Below are 17,731 nucleotides of genomic sequence, written 5' to 3'. Positions count from 1 at the left end.
TCACTGGCAGTGCATTCCATGCACCCACCATTCTCTGTGTGGAAAAACGTACCCCTGACATCCCCTCTTTATCTACTTCCAAGCACCTTAAAACTAGCCATATTAGCCATTTCAGCTGTGGGGAAAAAGCATCTGACTATCCACAGAGGCAGTCCCTTTGCACCAGATACACCTACAAAGCAACTTGGTCTCCAGACCAGTCACGATCGGGGTGAGGTCCGAATTACCGATGAAAGGTGTGGAAGTCTTACTTGGTAATGACCTCGTGGGGGGAATTGTATTCCCAGCCGTGAGATTGACAGGTCAGCCTGCCAGCATTGAGGCCCCGCCCATGGACTCACAGGTTTATCCTGGTTGCGCAGTAACTCGCTGTATGACCCGAGAGACTGCTGAGACGTTTCTCCCAGCCTTGTACGAGGAGGGGGTAGAAAGTGAAAAGAAGGAACGTAATGAAACAGGAGGAAGTGGGGAAATTAAGGTAGATTTATCATTAAGAAGGACTTTATACAGGCACAGGAGCGAGACAAGGAAACAGTTCTCTGTGAAACGGGATTAGGGGGGAAAACAGTCGGCGGAATCATGAAAGAGGTTTACTGGCTGCACAGGAGGAAGGATGTTATTGATTATTGCAGACACGAGCTGAGACGGTCACAGGCTTTTGATATGCTACCAAACCTAGTCGGTGTTAGCGCGGAAATCAATGAAGCTAGGGTCCCCCTGATAAGAAAAAAAAACATTTTGAAAAGATGAGTATGGTATCGACCAGATGGGAGAAGGCTATTGTTTTGGCCAGCTCTGCTGATAAGGTCTCTCCCTTAATCCCCAAACAAAGCGACTCTTTAGGAGAATTAATTAAACGGCTCGCACACGTGTGTTTGATTGTCCCGAGTCGATGCAAAGAACTGGGACGTTGGGTGGTGTTTGTCACGCTAGGTTAGCCTAGTGAGCAACACCCCTATAGAATGAGTAATTCAGTGACGAAAGGGCTAACGAACACAGAAGTGTATATTGGCGATGTAATACGGCTGTCTGAAGCCAGCTTGATAATGAACCTTGAAAAAGATGAGTTCGGCCACACGAAGGTCACTTATCTGGGAATTGTGGTGACACGGGCAGCTGGCAGCGATGCAAGCTAAGGTGTGGGCTATCTCTGACACCCCAACCCCGACAGACAAGAGGGCCCTCAGAAGGCTGTTGGAGATGGTGGGGTACTGTAGGAAGTTTTGCAATAATTCTGCGGTTACTACCCCTCCTCCTCCTACTAAGCCCTTGCGAAAGAAAACTAAGTCGGGATGGGACGACCCTTGTTATCGTGGTCCGGGACGAAACCCAATGAGAGGTTACACTAATCACAATTCATCAGTGTTTTCGGTTACTATGAAGTTTGCTAAGTTGGAGCCTGGTTTAGGAGATTATTAAAATAACACATATAAAAGGGACAGAAAATGTAATTGCTGACTGTCTGTCAAGGTGTTGACAACTTAAAATTCTCTGTATTAGCCAAATAGCTGATGAAGATATATATTTGTGTGTATCTAATAATGTATTCATGCTTGTAATTTTTACCCCGGTAAAAATCCTTAAAGGTGAGGGGTGTGACGAAAGAGGGTTACAAAAAGTACACATAGATTAAGGTGTTAACTGTCCTGTGCTGGCACCAGTGGGATCAACAGTTGATCTGCTACCTGTCTTCAGGAGAAAGAGAGATAAGGAAGACAATGGAGCAGCATTTGGAAATGTTAATGAAGAGATGGGAGAGTTTAACGGAAGGAGACATGGTATGAGAGCTGTCAAGATCGGCTCCTTTTTGAACCCTGAACTGTTTGAAGTGTGATGGACAGGCGATACCCCAGCAGGGGGATAAAAAGGAACAGGTTCGCTAAGGCAGCACACACGACACCACGAGGTAACGAGACCCTGGAAGCGGTGCGCCTCCCACAAGTCGGTGGGAGTTTTTGGAGGGCTGGTCGCAGGACCAAGCCAAAGACGCACAGGGTGGAAAGGTACGATCGGCGGGAACCTGGTGTGTGTCCGCCCTTGCCTGGGTGCCAGGTTCACTGCAGAGGAACGATCGTATCTGAAACGGAGGGGTCACAGTCGGTGACCTCAGAAGACATTACAAAGGGCTCGCCCGAAAGCTGACTGCGAGGAATATCAAAGGTCTGTGTGGAAGCCGTTTTGAATATTCATTCGCTTTTGCCCTCTCTCTCCTTCCTCCTCCGTCCACCGCCACGGCAGTGATTACTGTGAACTGAACTGAACTTTGCGTCACTTTGAAACTGGTCATTTGCCCCTAGACGATGATAGAGCTTGATTGATCCTATTATCCTAGATCTGTGTACATGTGTGTTTATTCATTGCTAACCTGTTGCATTTATATCCTTACTATTAGAGTACTGTGTTGCTTATTTCTTTAATAAAACTTTCTTAGTTCCAGTAATCCAGACTCCAACTGAGTGGTCCATTTCTGCTGGTTTGGCAACCCAGTTACGGGGTACGTAACAGATCGCTCTGCTATGGAGTGGGAAAGGCCTGCTGCTGTGCCAGGAGAATGGTTTCAAGGTTTTCTGCATTTTGGATACGGACTTGGACTTCTCAGTCTTAAAGTTTTTTATATTCTGTGTTTCTCGTCCAATGTTTCTCTTTTCCTGTGTGGGAGAGGGTGATTTGAGGGGCCGATGTGCCCGTTCCGTTTTTTTGTTCTTTGTACAGGGAGAATATAACATCAAAACATAAGAAATAGGAGCAGGAGTAGGCTATTTGGCCTGTCGAGCCTTCTCTGCCATTCAATAGGATCATGGCTGATCTGGCAATGGACTCATCTCCACCTACCTGTCTTTTCGCCATAACCCTTAATTCCCCTACTATGCAAAATGAGAGGAGGGTTTTGGGGGTTGATGATCATGCTGCTGTTCTTTTCTTTCTTGGTTTCATGGCTATCTGGAGAAGAAGAATTTCAGAGTTGTGTACTTTGATAATAAATGAACCTTTGTACCTTTGATATTTTAATTTGCGCAGTATAGATTAGATTAGATTATGAGGACACGCAGTCCTCTTTTCTTGTAATTTAGTAATGAATGCATTAAGAAATGATACAATATTTTTCCAGAATGATATCACAGAAACACATGACAAACGGACTGAAAAACTGACAAAAACCACATAGAGTTACAACAGTGCAAAGCAATACCGTAATTTGATAAAGAACAGACCATGGGCACGGTAAAAAGTCTCAAAGTCTCTCGAAAGTCTCATCATCTCACGCAGACGGTGCACCTCCAGCGCCGCAAACTTGCCGATGCAGCATCCTGGAAGTATCCGACCATAGTTCAACTCCGAGTCCATCCGAAAACTCCCGAGCCTCGGACCAGCTGTCCAGCACCGAGCGCCATCTCTGCCGAGCGCTTTGACCCCGGCCCCAGCAATAGGCAAAGCTGAGGATTTGGAGCCTTCCCCTCCGGAGATTAAAGTAGATGAACTTATAGCACAGTTGCAGATGTTGTGGGCATCACTGAATCATGTCTGAAAGAAGATTATAGCTGGGAGCTTAATGTCCAAGTATACACATTGTATCAAAAGGACCCCCAGGTAGGCCAAGGGACAGGGGTGGCTCTGTTACATAGAAAACCTGCAGCACAATATAGGCCCTTCAGTCCATAATGCTGTGCCAAACATGTACATACTTAGAAATTATTCAAGGTTACCCATTGCCCTCCATTTTTCTAAGCTCCATGTACCTATCCAGGAGTCACTTAAAAGACCCTGTCGTATCCGCCTCCACCACAGTTGCCGGCAGCTCATTCCACACACTCACCACTCTCTGTGTAAAACAACTTACCCCCGACATCACCTCTGTACCTACTTCCAAGCACCTTAAAACTGTGCCCTCTTGTGTTAGCCCTATGCAACACTACGGTAAAGGAGATACAATTGTGATCACTATCTCCAAAATGCTCTCCCACTGAGAGACCTGACACCTGACCAGGTTCATTTCCCAATACCAGATCAAGTACAGCCTCTCCTCTTGTAGGCTTATCTACTTAATTGTGTCAGGAAACCTTCCTGAACACACCTAACAAACTCTACCCCATTTAAAGCCCTTGCTCTAGGGACATGCCAATCAATATTTGGGAAATTAAAATCTCCCAACATGACAACCCTGTTATTATTACTCCCTATCTGCTCCTCAATGTCCCTGTTACTATTGGGTGCTCTATAAAAAAACACCCAGAAGAGTTATTGACCCCTTGCTGTTTCTAACTTCCACCCACAGAGACTCGGTAGACAATCCCTCCATGACTTCCTCCTTTTCTGTAGCTGTGACACTATCTCTGATCAGCAGTGCCATGCCCCCACCTCTTTTGCCTCCCTCCCTGTCCTTTCTGAAACCTGTTTAGCTTGGCACTCTTAAGCTGTAGCTTGAAACATCTATAGCCTGTTGGTAAAAAAAAAAAGAAATCAAATCATTGGAAAGAGGTGACATAGAGTTGGAAGGTGTTGAATCATTGTGGGTAGAGTTAAGGAACTGCAAGGGTAGAAAAACCCTGATGGGAGTTATATAAAACCTCTAAACAGTAATAAAGATGTGGACTGCAAATTACAACGGAAGATAGAAACTGCATGTCAAAAGGGCAATGGTCATGGGAAATTCAATATGCAGGTAGATTGGAAAAATTAGGTTGGTGCTGGATCCCAAGAGGGGGAAAACTGCTGCGAAGTGCTGTCTTTATAATCTACAGCTGTGAAGCTAAGTGAAAGTGTAGCTTCTTCTCCTGCTCATGCTCACTGATTGGACGCAGTCCAACTCAAATTGGATTAGCATAGATTTGCATCAAAGTTGGAATGCAAGAGGTGGACAAAGGAACTCATTGCTGTACTGATGGGGTAAATATATTAAGTTCTCTTAATCTTAGCAGTTGGTGTTCATAAAAAGCTAAGCACCGTGTTTTTGAAGTTTCTAAAAAAAATAAGTCCATTGGTCAGTGTCAGGTAATTGGTGCAACTGGATTAATCTACACAATTCTGGATTAATCTATCGCCACAATAGGTCAACACAAACACCTATGTCAGGATGCTGTTCCATCAGCTATAGCTCAGCATTTAATACCATTATTCCCACAGTCCTGATTGAGAAGTTGCAGAACCTGGGCCTCTGTACCTCCCTCTGCAATTGCATCCTCGACTTCCTAACCGGAAGACTACAATCTGTGCGGATTGTTGATAACGTATCCTCCTCGCTGACGATCAACACTGGCGCACCTCAGGGGTGTGTGCTTAGCCCACTGCTCTACTCTATATACACATGACTGTGTGGCTAGGCATAGCTCAAATACCATCTATAAATTTGCTGACAGTACAACCATTGTTGGTAGAATCTCAGGAGGTGACAAGAGGGCGTATTGGAGTGAGATATGCCAACGAGTGGAGTGGTGTTGCAGCAACATCCTGGCACTCAGTGTCAGTAAGATGAAAGAGCTGATTGTGGACTTCAGGAAGGGTAAGACAAAGGAACACATACCAATCCTCATAGAGAGATCAGAAGTGGAGAGAGTGAGCAGCTTCAAGTTCCTGGGTACCAAGATCTCTGAGGACATACCGATGTAGTTATAAAGAAGGCAAGACAGCGGCTATACTTCATTAGGAGTTTGAAGAGATTTGGCATGTCATGAAATATCATGAAAAACTTCTATAGACATACCGTGGGGAGCATTCTGACAGGCTGTCTGGTATGGGGGTGGGGGGTGCTACTGCACAGGACCAAAAGAAGCTGCAGAGGGTTGTAAATCTAGTCAGCTCCTTCTTGGGTACTAGCCTACAAAGTACTGAGGACACCTTCAGGAGTGGTATCTCGGAAAGGCAGCGTACATTATTAAGGACTTCCAGCACCCAAGGCATGCCCTTTTCTCACTGTCACCATCAGGCAGGAGGTACAGGAGTACATTCAGCCAGAGACTCATTCCACCGAGATGCAACACAGAGTGTCATAGGAAGTCATTCCTGCCTGTGGCCATCAAACTTTACAACTCCTCCCTTGGAGGGTCAGACACCCTGAGCCAATAGGCTGGTCCTGAACTTATTTCCTGGCATAATTTACATATTACTATTTAACTATTTATGGTTGTATTACTGTTTAATTATGGTGCAACTGTAACGAAAACCAATTTCCCCTGGGATCAATAAAGTATGACTATGACTATAGAAACCTGAAGGCACACACGCAGCGGTTCAGGAACAGCGTCTTCCCCTCTGCCATCCGATGCTTAAATGGACATCAAACTCTTGGACACACTACCTTACTTTTTTTTTAAATATACAGTATTTCTGTTCTTTGCACTTTAAAAAATCTATTCAATATATGTATACTGTAATTTATTTATTATTCTTATTTATTACTTTTTTTTTTCTCTTCTAAACAATGATTTGCATTAAACTGCTGCTGCTAAATTTCACATCACATGCCAGTGATAATAAACCTGATTTTGATTCTTCCTTCAGAAATGAGATGGAAAGAATTTCACATGTAAAGAACTTTTCACAATTCCTTGGGATGTTCCAAACCCATATTAAATTTCTGACTGACATTATTGTTGTATCATTTATGTTCCTTTACAAAAGGGAAGAAGACCATTCAGTTCATCCATTCCAAGCCAGTTCTCAGTGCAGTCACACTGCTAATTCAGTTGTAACATTCCTATCGACTACAACCTGATTGTTCTACCACCCACCTACACTAAGAGGTAATTTAGAATGGAGCTTCGAGGAAGTCTGCATTATAGAGATAACATACAGATTTCACTTGGCAGCACCAGTGATTGAGGTTGACCCAAGCCATTGTAGCAGAGAGAAGCAGCTGAATAACTGTGCAGAGGAGAAAGCTGTTATATGCAACGTCTTCCCTAGACAATAGTAAGCATCTTTATCCATGGAGACCAGTGAGCTGCTGACAGGTAACATCTCACCTGATTGGAATAGTGGTTTCCTTGGGAGCATTAACCTGCTGCTGGAAGAGGCCAGAGCTTTATCCAGATCTGCAGGTACTGTATCTGCCTTCATAAAGCACTATATAATGTTCAGGCGTGCAATTTTTTCACTTGTCATTTTTTGGGATATGAATGTTGCTGGCAAAGCAAACATTTATCCATCCATAAATACAGTGGTAGTAAGTTGCGCTGTGAATCTTTGTGGTGTTTCTGGTGAAAGTCTGTGGGATATGAATTTAGATTTAGTGATGATAGTCTTTCAAGTCAAACATTCCTAAAAGTTTATTCCTCATTCTCTTCAGTAATAACATGCTGACTCTCTTTTCTTTACAGTAAAGAAAATGTGCACAGGCATGTCCTCCGTTTGCTGCTGCACCTTCACCACAAAATAGCACCTTCAAAAATGATCTCACTACAGAAGGCATTGGAACCCACCAAACAGGTGACATGTCTACTTAAGTATAAACCAGGATGGTGCAAGGAATGATATTAGAAATGAGAAAACAAGATAACATTAGTACAATAAATCAATAAATTTTGCAGTTAATTATGCTAGTAGTGTTATTAACCTTCTGAATAGAATTGGTTAACTTAGTGCTAGATAGCAATCACTTTATAATATCAAGTACATAGAACAGTAGAGCACAAGAATAGGCCCTTTGGCCCACACTTTCAGTGCCAAACAAAAGTAATCTTAATCTTCCCTACACATGATTATATTACCCCTTTCCCCACTTCAATTTCCTGCCTGTTCACATGCCCGTCTAAAACCCTCAAATGATGCTATCTTATCTGCTTCTAATACCTACCTTGAAAAACCTTGTCTTGTAAATCACGTCACACTTGTCTGGGTTAAAGTCTATGCCATTTTACTGCTCACATTTCTAACTAGCCTGTATCCTGCTGAATTCTTTGACAACCTTATTCACTATCCATAATTTCACCAATTTTCATATATTCGGCAAAGTTACTAATCAGTCCATCTACAATTTTGTCCACATCATTTATCACAATTACCCAGGTCTTAGCACTGATTAAATCACAGATCTCCAGTCAGAATAAAACACCTCCACCACTACCCTCTCATTTCTATCACCGAGCACTTTTGAATCCAATCTACCTTCTCTCCATGCCTTAATTTTATCCCAGGATACTTAATTTTCTGGATCAGCCTACCATGAGGGAACCTTGTCCATAGAACATAAAATGGTGAGGTACAGCACAGGATCAGGCCCTTCAACCCACACTTAAGTTTAATAAAATGCCTTATTACAGAAGTCCTTCTTGCCACACATGGCAATTCAATGTTTTGAGATAGAGCATGGTAACAAGCCCTTCTGGCCCAACAAGCTCATGCCACCCAATTACACCCATGTGACCAATTAACTTAGTAAACCATACATCCTTGGGATGTGAGAGGAAGCTGGAGCACCCAGAGGAAACCCATGTGTTCATGGGGAGAACATACAAGCCCTTTACAGACAGCAGCAGGAAACGAACCCAGGTCACTGCTGCTGTAATAGTGTTACACTAACCGCTAAGCTACTGTGACACCCATGTGATAACATCCTTTCCTTAATAATCTTCATCTCCTCCTCAAAAAAACTCAAATCATTTGTAATTCATGACCTCCTCTGCACAGTCTTGCTGGTTGTAATTAAGTGAGTAGATCCTATCTCGAAAAGTCTTCTCCTGCATCTTCTCTACAACTGATGTGAGGCTCACCAGCCTATAATTCCTTAAATAAAGAAACAACACTTGGCTACTCTCCAGTCCTTTTTTTTTTGCCTGGGGCTAAAGAGAATACAATGATTTTTAGTCACGAGAGGTTCTGCAGATGTTGGAAATTTGAGCAACACAAAATGCTGGAGGAACTCAGCAGGTCAAGTAGCATTCATGGAGGGGAATAAATGAAATGAGCTAAGATCCTTCATCAGGATTGGCTCATTTGTGTGTTCCGGTGTTTTCCATCAAGGCCAAGCAACCTCCTTTCATGCCTCTCATGATGGGCCAAATGGCCTAATTCTACTTCTAGGTCTTATGGTCAATAACCTGGTATAGATCCTGTTAGGCCCTGGGGACCTTTGAGATTCACCACCACCTTGGCTTCATTTTGTCCTAGAATATGAGCATACCTTCCCTAATCTCACTATCTTCCATGTACTTCTACATGCAGACTTGCTTAGTTCCTTGCCCAAATCCGTTGACTCCAGGCATAAATTCCCTCCTTTGTCTTTGAGTGCAAGTACTCTGCCTAGTTGTTCTCTTGTTTTTAATATACAGTTGCAAGAAAAAGTTTGTGAACCCTTTGCAGTTACCTGGTTTTCTACATTAATTACTCACAAAGTGTGGTCTGATCTTCATCTAAGTCACAATAATAGACAAACACAATCTGCCTAAAACTAATAACACACAAACAATTGTACTTTTCACATCTTTAATGAACACATTGTGTAATCATTCACAGAACACGCTGGAAAAAGAATGTGAACCCATGTATTTAAAAACTGGTAGAACCTCCTTTAGCAGTAACAACCTCCACCGAACTTTTCTTGTAGCTGCTGATCAGACTTGCACAACGGCAAGGAGGAATTTTAGACTATTTCTCTATCCAAAACTGTTTCAGTTCGTCAATATTTCAGGGATACCTTGCATGAACAGCCCTCTTTGGGTCATGCCACAGCATCTCAATTGGGTTAAGTTCTGGACTCTGACTTGCCCACTCCAAAACACAATTTTTCTTCTTTTTAAACCATTCTGTTACTGATTTACTCTGATTGGCAACCGGGAATAGTCGGGTGACAGCGTGGAGAGACAGCGGACAGCCAGGAAAGACTGGCACCGGGGGTGTCAGGATTGGCAGTCCGGGCACCAGTTCAGAAGAGCACCCACCTCTTGAAGCTTCTAGTTTACATGGAGAAACATACCCTCGGGGTCCTCCGAGAGGGAGGGAGATTGATGGACCCAATCGGACGGATACAGTTAATTACAGGGAACGACTACGACCAAGAGCTAGGATAAGAGGCTCTGACTGTCCAGTGTGTTGGTGTGGGAGAACGTTTTGCAGCATTAAAGGTTTACGAGTTCTCCAAGCAAAGTTGAAGTGCTATTCCATCCCAGTGGATGAAGATGAGATTTCTTCACCAAGCACAGATGATGTGGTCTTTTCAACCACTGAGTCACAAGCCACAGCGATTCGCTCTGGAGAGCGTCATCATACTCCAGGTCAGACGAGAGATAACCCAGGTCAGGTTTCAGACCACAGTACCCAGGTAGATTCTTCGCATGATGGCGGTGGCGAGGAGGTAGAGAAGAAGAGGAAGGTCAAGTGGCCAGCAATGGCAGATGAGAAGGCTTGGCGTGTATTTGATGAGGATATCAGTATAATGTTGGAGAACACGCTCGGGAACACAAAGAGAAAGTTGGAAGTGATGGGTGATATGATTTACGATGTTGGAAAGTACAGGTTTGGTGTGGTTGAGTTGAAGAAAACAAAGCCTACACAGCAACCAAGCAGGCGCCAGAAGGAGATTAGTAGGTTGAGGAGAGAGCTTAGATCGTTGAGACAGAGGTGGTAGGTAGCAAGTGAGGGAGGATCAGCATGGGTGTGGACCAAGTATGTCCAGAGGGGCAGATAGTCAGACAGTGTATACATATCTTGCAAACCCTTCAGTAGTTGCATGGACACCTGAAGAGTAGACTACCTGTTGGATGGAAGTGACCAACAACTCTGATAGAGGCAGATGCCAAGTTTTTAAGCTCACCAGAGGGAGGTGGTGCTTTAGCATTGCTGGCCCACCACCTCGAAGGAGTCTTGATCATAAGTGAGCCGAAACTCCTGAAGACAGGTGGCAGATCAACTGATGATCCCTCTGGTGATAGCACAGGACAGTTAACATCTTAGTCCACGTGTATTCTGTAACTCTGTGCTTCAGATCATTGTCTTGTTGCATCATCCAACTCCTATTAAGCTTCAGGTAATAGGCTGCTACCCTGACATTATCCTGTAAAATATCTTGATACAATTTTGAATTCATTGTTCCCTCAAGCTGTTCAGGCCCTAAGGCAGCAAAACAGCCCCAAGCCATTATGTTCCTTCCACCATGCTTCACAGGTGGGATGAGGTTTTGGTGTTGGTGTGCAGTGACTCTTTCCTCCAAACCATTGTGTGCATTTCTGCCAAAAAGTTCCACGTTTTATTTCATCTGTCCACAGAGCATTGTTCCAGAAGCATTATGGAACATCCAGGTGGTCTTTTGCAAACTTGAGACGTGCAGCAATGTTTTTTTTGTAGAGCAGTGATATCCTTGCTGATGTCCTTCCATGAACACCATTTGTGTTCAGTGTTTTTCTAACAGTGGACATGTGAAGAAAGAGCTAGAGATTTCTGCAGGTCTTTTACCGTTACCCGGGATTCTTTTTCACCTCCTTGGTGTGATCTTTGCAGGACGCTTGCTCCTAGGGAGTCTAGCAGCAGTACTGAAATTCCTCTATTTGTAGATACTTTTTCTTATTGTGGGCTGATGAACACTCAGATAATTAAAAATGCTTTTGTAACTTTTCACAGCTTCATGCATCTCTACAGTTCTTCAAAGGTCCTCTGGAAGTTGTTTCGATCAAGTCATGGTGTACATAAACAGATCTTTCTTGAGAAGAGCAGGCTCGATCAGTAATCTGACTCTGTGTGTCTTAGAGGGCAAGACACCGCTACAACCCACACCTCCAATCTCATCTCATTGATTGGAGCACCTAACTCCAAATAGCTTTTGTCGGAGGCATTACCCCAGAGGTTCACATACTTCTTGAACCTAGACTGTGATTGTTTAAATGGTGTACTCAGTATTGACAAGAAGTAGTACAATTGTTTGTGTGTCATTAGTTTAGGCAGATTGTGTTTGTCTACTATTGTGACTTAGATGAAGCTCAGACCATATTTTATGAGTAATTAATGCAGAAAACCAGGTAACTGCAAAGGATTCACAAACTTTTCCTTGCAACGGTATGTATAAAATGCCCTGGGATTCTGGTTAATCCTACTCATCGAGGTAATTTCATAATATCATAGTCCTCTTTAGCCCCCAATTCTATGTTTAATTAAAGATAATCCAAAGCTTTATTTTGTAACTCAAAAGCTATGACAACATAGAACATGGAAGAGTATAACACAGGAACAGGCTGTTCAGCCCACAATATTTTGTGAACCAAGTAAAAAGTATATTAAAAACACCCAAAAACAAATCCCTCTTACCTATACCATGTCCATATCCTTTCATCCTCCTTATATCCATGTGCCTATCCAAATGTCTCTTTAAAAACCTCTCTTGTATTTGCCTCTACCGCCATACCAGGCAGTGCATTCCAGGCATCAAGGGCTCTCGGAGTAAAAATCTTACCCCTCACGTCCCTCTTGAACCTACTCCCTCTCATCTTCAACGTATGCCCTTTGGTATTAGATATTTCAACCCTGGGAAATAGATACTCTCTGTCCATTCTATGTGTGCCTCTCATAGTCTTGTAAACTTATAGCAGATTTCCCCTCTGCCTTTGGCGTGCCTGAGAAAATTACCCAAGTTTACCTAGCCTTTCGTGATAGTACTATTGATTTTAGCTTCCTAAATCTTGCATATGCTTCCTTTTCCTTTTTGACTAAATCGTCTACATTTCTTATTTATCCAAGGTTCCCAAACTTTCCATCCTTGTCTCTCTTACGGGAACATGTTGTCTGAATGGGGTGGAGTTTGTTAGGTGTGTTCAGGAAGGTTTCTTGACACAATATGTAGATAAGCCACTAGAGGAGAGACTGTACTTGATTTGGTATTGGGAAATGAACCTGTCAGGTGTCAGATCTCTTAGTGGGAGAGCATTTTGGAGATAGTGATCATAATTCTATCTCCTTTACAATAGCATTGGAGAGAGATAGGAACAGACAAGTTAGAAAAGCATTTAATTGGAGTAAGAGGAATTATGAGGCTGTCAGGCAGGAAATTGGAAGCTTATATTGGGAACAGATGTTCTCGGGGAAAAGTATGGAAGAAATGTGGCAAATGTTCAGGGGATATTTGTGTGGAGTTCTGCATAGGTACGTTCCAATGAGACAGGGAATTTATGGTAAGGCACAGGAACCATGGTGTACAAAGGCTGTAATAAATCTAGTTAAGAAGAAAAGTTTCAGGGAGCTAGGTAATATCAGAGATCTAGAAGATTATGAGGCTACAGGAAGGAGCTTAAAAAGGAAATTAGGACAGCCAGAAGGGGCCATGAGAAGGCCTTGGTGGGCAGGATTAAGGAAAACCCCAAGGTATTCTACAAGTATGTGAAGACCAAGAGGATAAGCCGTGAAAGAATAAGACCTATCAATTGTGACAATGGGGTAAGTGTGTATGGAACAGGATGAAATAGCAGGGGTACTTAATGAAACTTTACTTCAGTATTCACTATGGAAAAGGATCTTCGTTATTGTAGTGCTGACTTGCAGCAGACTGAAAAGCTTAAGCACATAGATATTAAGAAAGAGGATGTGCTGGAGCTTTTGAAAAGCATCAAGTTGGATAAGTCGCCAGGACCGGATGAGATGTAACCCAGGCTACTGTGGGAGGTGAGGGAGGAGATTGCTGAGCCTCTGGCGATGATCTTTGCTTCATCAATGGGGACGGGAGAGGTTCCGGAGGATTGGAGGGTTGTGGATGTTTTTCCTTTATTCAAGAAAGGGAGTAGAGATAGCCCAGGAAATTATAGACCAGTGAGTCTTACTTAAGTGGTTGGTAAGTTGATGGAGAAGATCCTGAGAGGCAGGATTTATAAACATTTGGGGAGGTATAATATGATTAGGTATAGTCAGCATGGTTTTGTCAAGGGCATTTCGTGCCTTACAAGCCTGACTGAATTTTTTGAGGATGTGACTAAACACATTGATGAAGGAAGAGCAGTAGGTGTAGTGTATATGGATTTCAGCAAGTCATTTGATAAGGTATCCCTTGCAAGGCTTATTGAGAAAGTAAGGAGGTGTGGGATCCAAGGGGACATTGCTTTGTGGATCCAGAACTGGCTTGCCCACAGAATGCAAAGAGTGGTTGTAGATGGGTCATATTCTGCATGGAGGTCTGTGACCAGTGGTGTGCCTCAGGGATCTGTTCTGGGACCCTTCCTGTTTGTAACTTTTACAAATGACCTGGATGAGGAAGTGGAGGGATGGGTTAGTAAGTTTGCCAATGACACAAAGGTTGGGGGTGTTGTGGATAGTGTAGAGGGCTGTCAGAGGTTACAGCGGGACATTGATAGGATGCAAAACTGGGCTGAGAAGTGGTAGATGGAATTCAACCTAGGTAAGTGTGAAGTGGTTCATTTTGGTAGGTCAAATATGATGGCAGAATATAGTATTGATGGTAAGATCCTCGGCAGTGTGGCGTATCAGAGGGATCTTGGGGTCCAAGTTCATAGGACACTCAAAACAGCTGTGCAGGTTGACGCTGTGGTTAAGAAGGCATACAGTGTATTGGCCTTCATTAATCGTGAAATTGAATTTCGGAGCCGAGAGGTAATGTTGCAGCTATATAGGACCCTGGTCAGACCCCACTTGGAGTACTGTGCTCAGATCTGGTCGCCTCACTGCAGGAAGGATGTGGAAGCCATAGAAAGAGTGCAGAGGAGATTTACAAGGATGTTGCCTGTATTGGGTAGCATGCCTTATGAAAACAGGTTGAGTGAACTTAACCTTTTCTCCTTGGAGCGACGGAGGATGAGAGGTGACCTGATAGAGGTGTATAAGATGATGAGAGGCATTGATCATGTGGATAGTCAGAGGCTTTTTCCCAGGACTGAAATGGTTGCCACAAGAGGACACAGGTGTAAGGTGCTGGGGAGTAGGTACAGAGGAGATGTCGGGGATAAGTTTTTTTACTCAGAGAGTGGTGAGTGTGTGGAATGGGCTGCCGGCAACAGTGGTGGAGGCAGGTACGATAGGGTCCTTTAAGAGACTTTTGGATAGGTACATGGAGCTTAGAAAAATAGAGGGCTATGGGGAAGTCTAGTAATTTCTAAGGTAAGGACATGTTCGGCATAACTTTGTGGGCCGAAGGGCCTGTATTGTACTGTAGGTTTTCTATGTTTCTATGAATGCTGACCAACTGGCCTTTAAAGATTCCGACATGTCTGATGTGGACTTGAACCAGTAATAGCTGCTTGCAATTTGCTCTTCCCTGTGTAATTTATCTGTTTCTAATTTATCACTTTGCCCGAAGTCCAGTGTTAATCTTATCTATAATTATATGAAAACTGAGAGTTGTGATCACTGTTTTCAAAATGCTGTCCCACTGAAATTCTAATCACCTGGCCAGGCAAGATCAAGAAAGCTTCCTGGATGCACCTAACAAATCTGTGTGTCACATCCACTATTCAAAATAATGCTGATATTTGTTCTTGCCTCTTGTGTTTTTAGAGCACCGAAGCAGTGAAGGAATTGTATACTCAACTTACAGAAAAGATGGAAAGTGTGAAGCAGAGTCCTGTGGAAACAATGGAGACTCCAGCACTGGAACTGCCTCTGCGGACTGTGTCTACACCAGCTGCTGTCATCTGATGGATTCAGATTCCTATTGGAATTAAAGTGTGATTGTGCATTGCAGAATAACCGTATCTGCTTGCTGTTGGAAGAGGAATCATGAAACACTGAACTACACACTCTTCATTGAGCTCAAGTCTTTGTAGATTCGTAAAATAGTACATTAATTATTAACATTTGTTACTTCTATTTGCCATAAAATAAACTTTTACATTGAACTGCAGAGTTACTTGTCAGATGCAGCTGTGCATTTCATAATCTTGAGCAACAGAAAAGTAGTACAGTAAAGCAGGCTCTGAATGACACTTCCAAGAACAGTAGCTACAGGACTGAAGGTCATTATCATTGCAATTTTCCTGATTTTTTTTCAATGTTTTATTATTTATACTAACACTCTCTTTCATTTTTTATTTCATGCATCCCACTAGATGTTAGTAGCCGAGAGAAGTAGTTGATTACTAAGCAAGCGATAGGAAATATTTTTGTGACCCAAACTGCAGAGTTTGAATTTTTTTAACTGACCATTGTAATTTTGTTCTTAAATTTCAGGTGAGAGGTTTCACTTTTTGGATCAGAGTGGTAAACTGAGAAATTGTGTACTGTACTGCATTAGGTGAACTTGATTTAATAGCTAATGTTTGGCAAATAATTGTAAATTTGTGTTTCAACATGATTAATTGGAAATGTCCAAATAACTCGATTCCTATTTAACAGAGCAACAAAAAAGATACATACTAGGAACTTTTTAAAATCACTTTTTATTGAGAAAAATAAAGATGAAAATCTGACATTTTGTTTATTGGATGTTGCTTGTAAATGTGTTTTCAATAACAAACTATTTTCAGCTGGCAGATTCATAGTGACACCAGCCAGCTGTCTCTTGTTGCTCACCACTTTCACATATTCCCTGTCAAATGCACAATGAGACCAGCGAGAGGTTAGCCATTTTTTCATCTGTAGGACAGCTTGTACTGAATCACACGAAACAGCCCTGGGGAATAGGGCTATATACACTTCGTGTGTGGGCTCTTGAGATTTGCAGCAGGGGTGATAGGAATAATGCAAACACAAGGAAATCTGCACATGTTGGAATTTCAAGCAACACACATAAAAATTGCCGGTGAATGCAGCAGGCCAGGCAGCGTCTCTAGGAAGAGGTACAGTGGAAGTTTCGGGCTGAGACCCTTCGTCAGGACTAACTGAAAGAACAGCTAGTAAGAGATTTGAAAGTGGGAGGGGGACGGGGAGATCCAAAATGATAGGAGGAGATGAGGGGGAGGGATGGAGCCAAGAGAGGTAAGGCTGCGGAGTTTTGAGTGGTGAGGTATGAGGTGCTATGGCGTATAGGCTCGTGTGGTGAAGCCAGGTGAATCTGGCCCATGCCTTTCATTATCGTGGTCCAACACCACTTGGTACAATGAACCGGGTGTGCACTGGGACACATCATCAGTAATGCATCCTTGGATCATTGGGTGTTGTGGGTCTTTAATCATTAGACACCCTCCCCGAGGTGACCCAGCCGGAGTTGATCAAGCTCGGCTTATGTTTTCCCATGAACCAGGATAATGAGAGGCATGTAATTCTGAGGGTAATAATACTTCTTAAACATCGTTACCTGCCATCTGTATGCATGGGATTGCATGCATTAAATTGACAGTGTTTACTGGGCATTCGGTGTCTCTGCACCTGAGTTTAGTGGTGACTTGTTTTCTGTGGACCCAGCTTGGGTTTAACTTTCTGGTTCTCTCTCGCCTTTTGGGCATCTGGGCTTTTTTCTTGGCATTTTGTCGACTGGGAGAATGAAGAGCGTGTCACTGTAAGGTTAGGTTGAGAGTATGCGGGCAGTGGGCAAATCAGCCCTCTTGTGCTTTTTGATCTCCTCCCTTGAGATTCAATTTCACGCGACCCTGCCACTTTGATCTGACCCACGCCTTCATTAACCAGGTCCAACACTTGCCTTTCTTGGATCGTGCCCCTCCTGACAAAGGTAATCGGGTTTGTGGGGGAGTGGCCAGGGTTAGTCGGGGTGTGCCTATGGTTTGTGGGGGTGTGGCATGATCTCTGGGATGTGCCGAGGGTTTGTGGGGGTGTGTGCCCCCTTGGACTTTAGGATTAGGTTTGAGTGTTGGGCTGGTGGATGTATATGTGACTGGGATAGGTAAGGCTGCAGAGTTTGGAGTGGTGAGGTATGAGG

General features: G+C 43.3%; 1 protein-coding gene across 2 annotated transcripts in view; it reads left to right on the top strand.

Annotated features, from left to right (window-relative positions):
- Nucleotides 1–16,326, top strand: part of nelfb (negative elongation factor complex member B) — a 122,048-nt gene extending 105,722 nt beyond the window's left edge. The window contains exons 12-13 of one of the 2 annotated variants that reach the window (XM_072239887.1): nt 7,314–7,422; nt 15,415–16,326. In XM_072239887.1, coding sequence (XP_072095988.1) covers nt 7,314–7,422; nt 15,415–15,555 — 250 coding nt within the window. In that variant the 3' untranslated portion in view covers nt 15,556–16,326. The other variant, XM_072239889.1, reaches the window with a different exon arrangement.
- Nucleotides 16,327–17,731: the final 1,405 nt, after the last annotated feature.

This window comes from Mobula birostris, chromosome 22, assembly GCF_030028105.1.
Source record: "Mobula birostris isolate sMobBir1 chromosome 22, sMobBir1.hap1, whole genome shotgun sequence".
Taxonomy (NCBI): domain Eukaryota; kingdom Metazoa; phylum Chordata; class Chondrichthyes; order Myliobatiformes; family Myliobatidae; genus Mobula; species Mobula birostris.
This window is presented reverse-complemented; position numbering and strand designations above follow the sequence as displayed.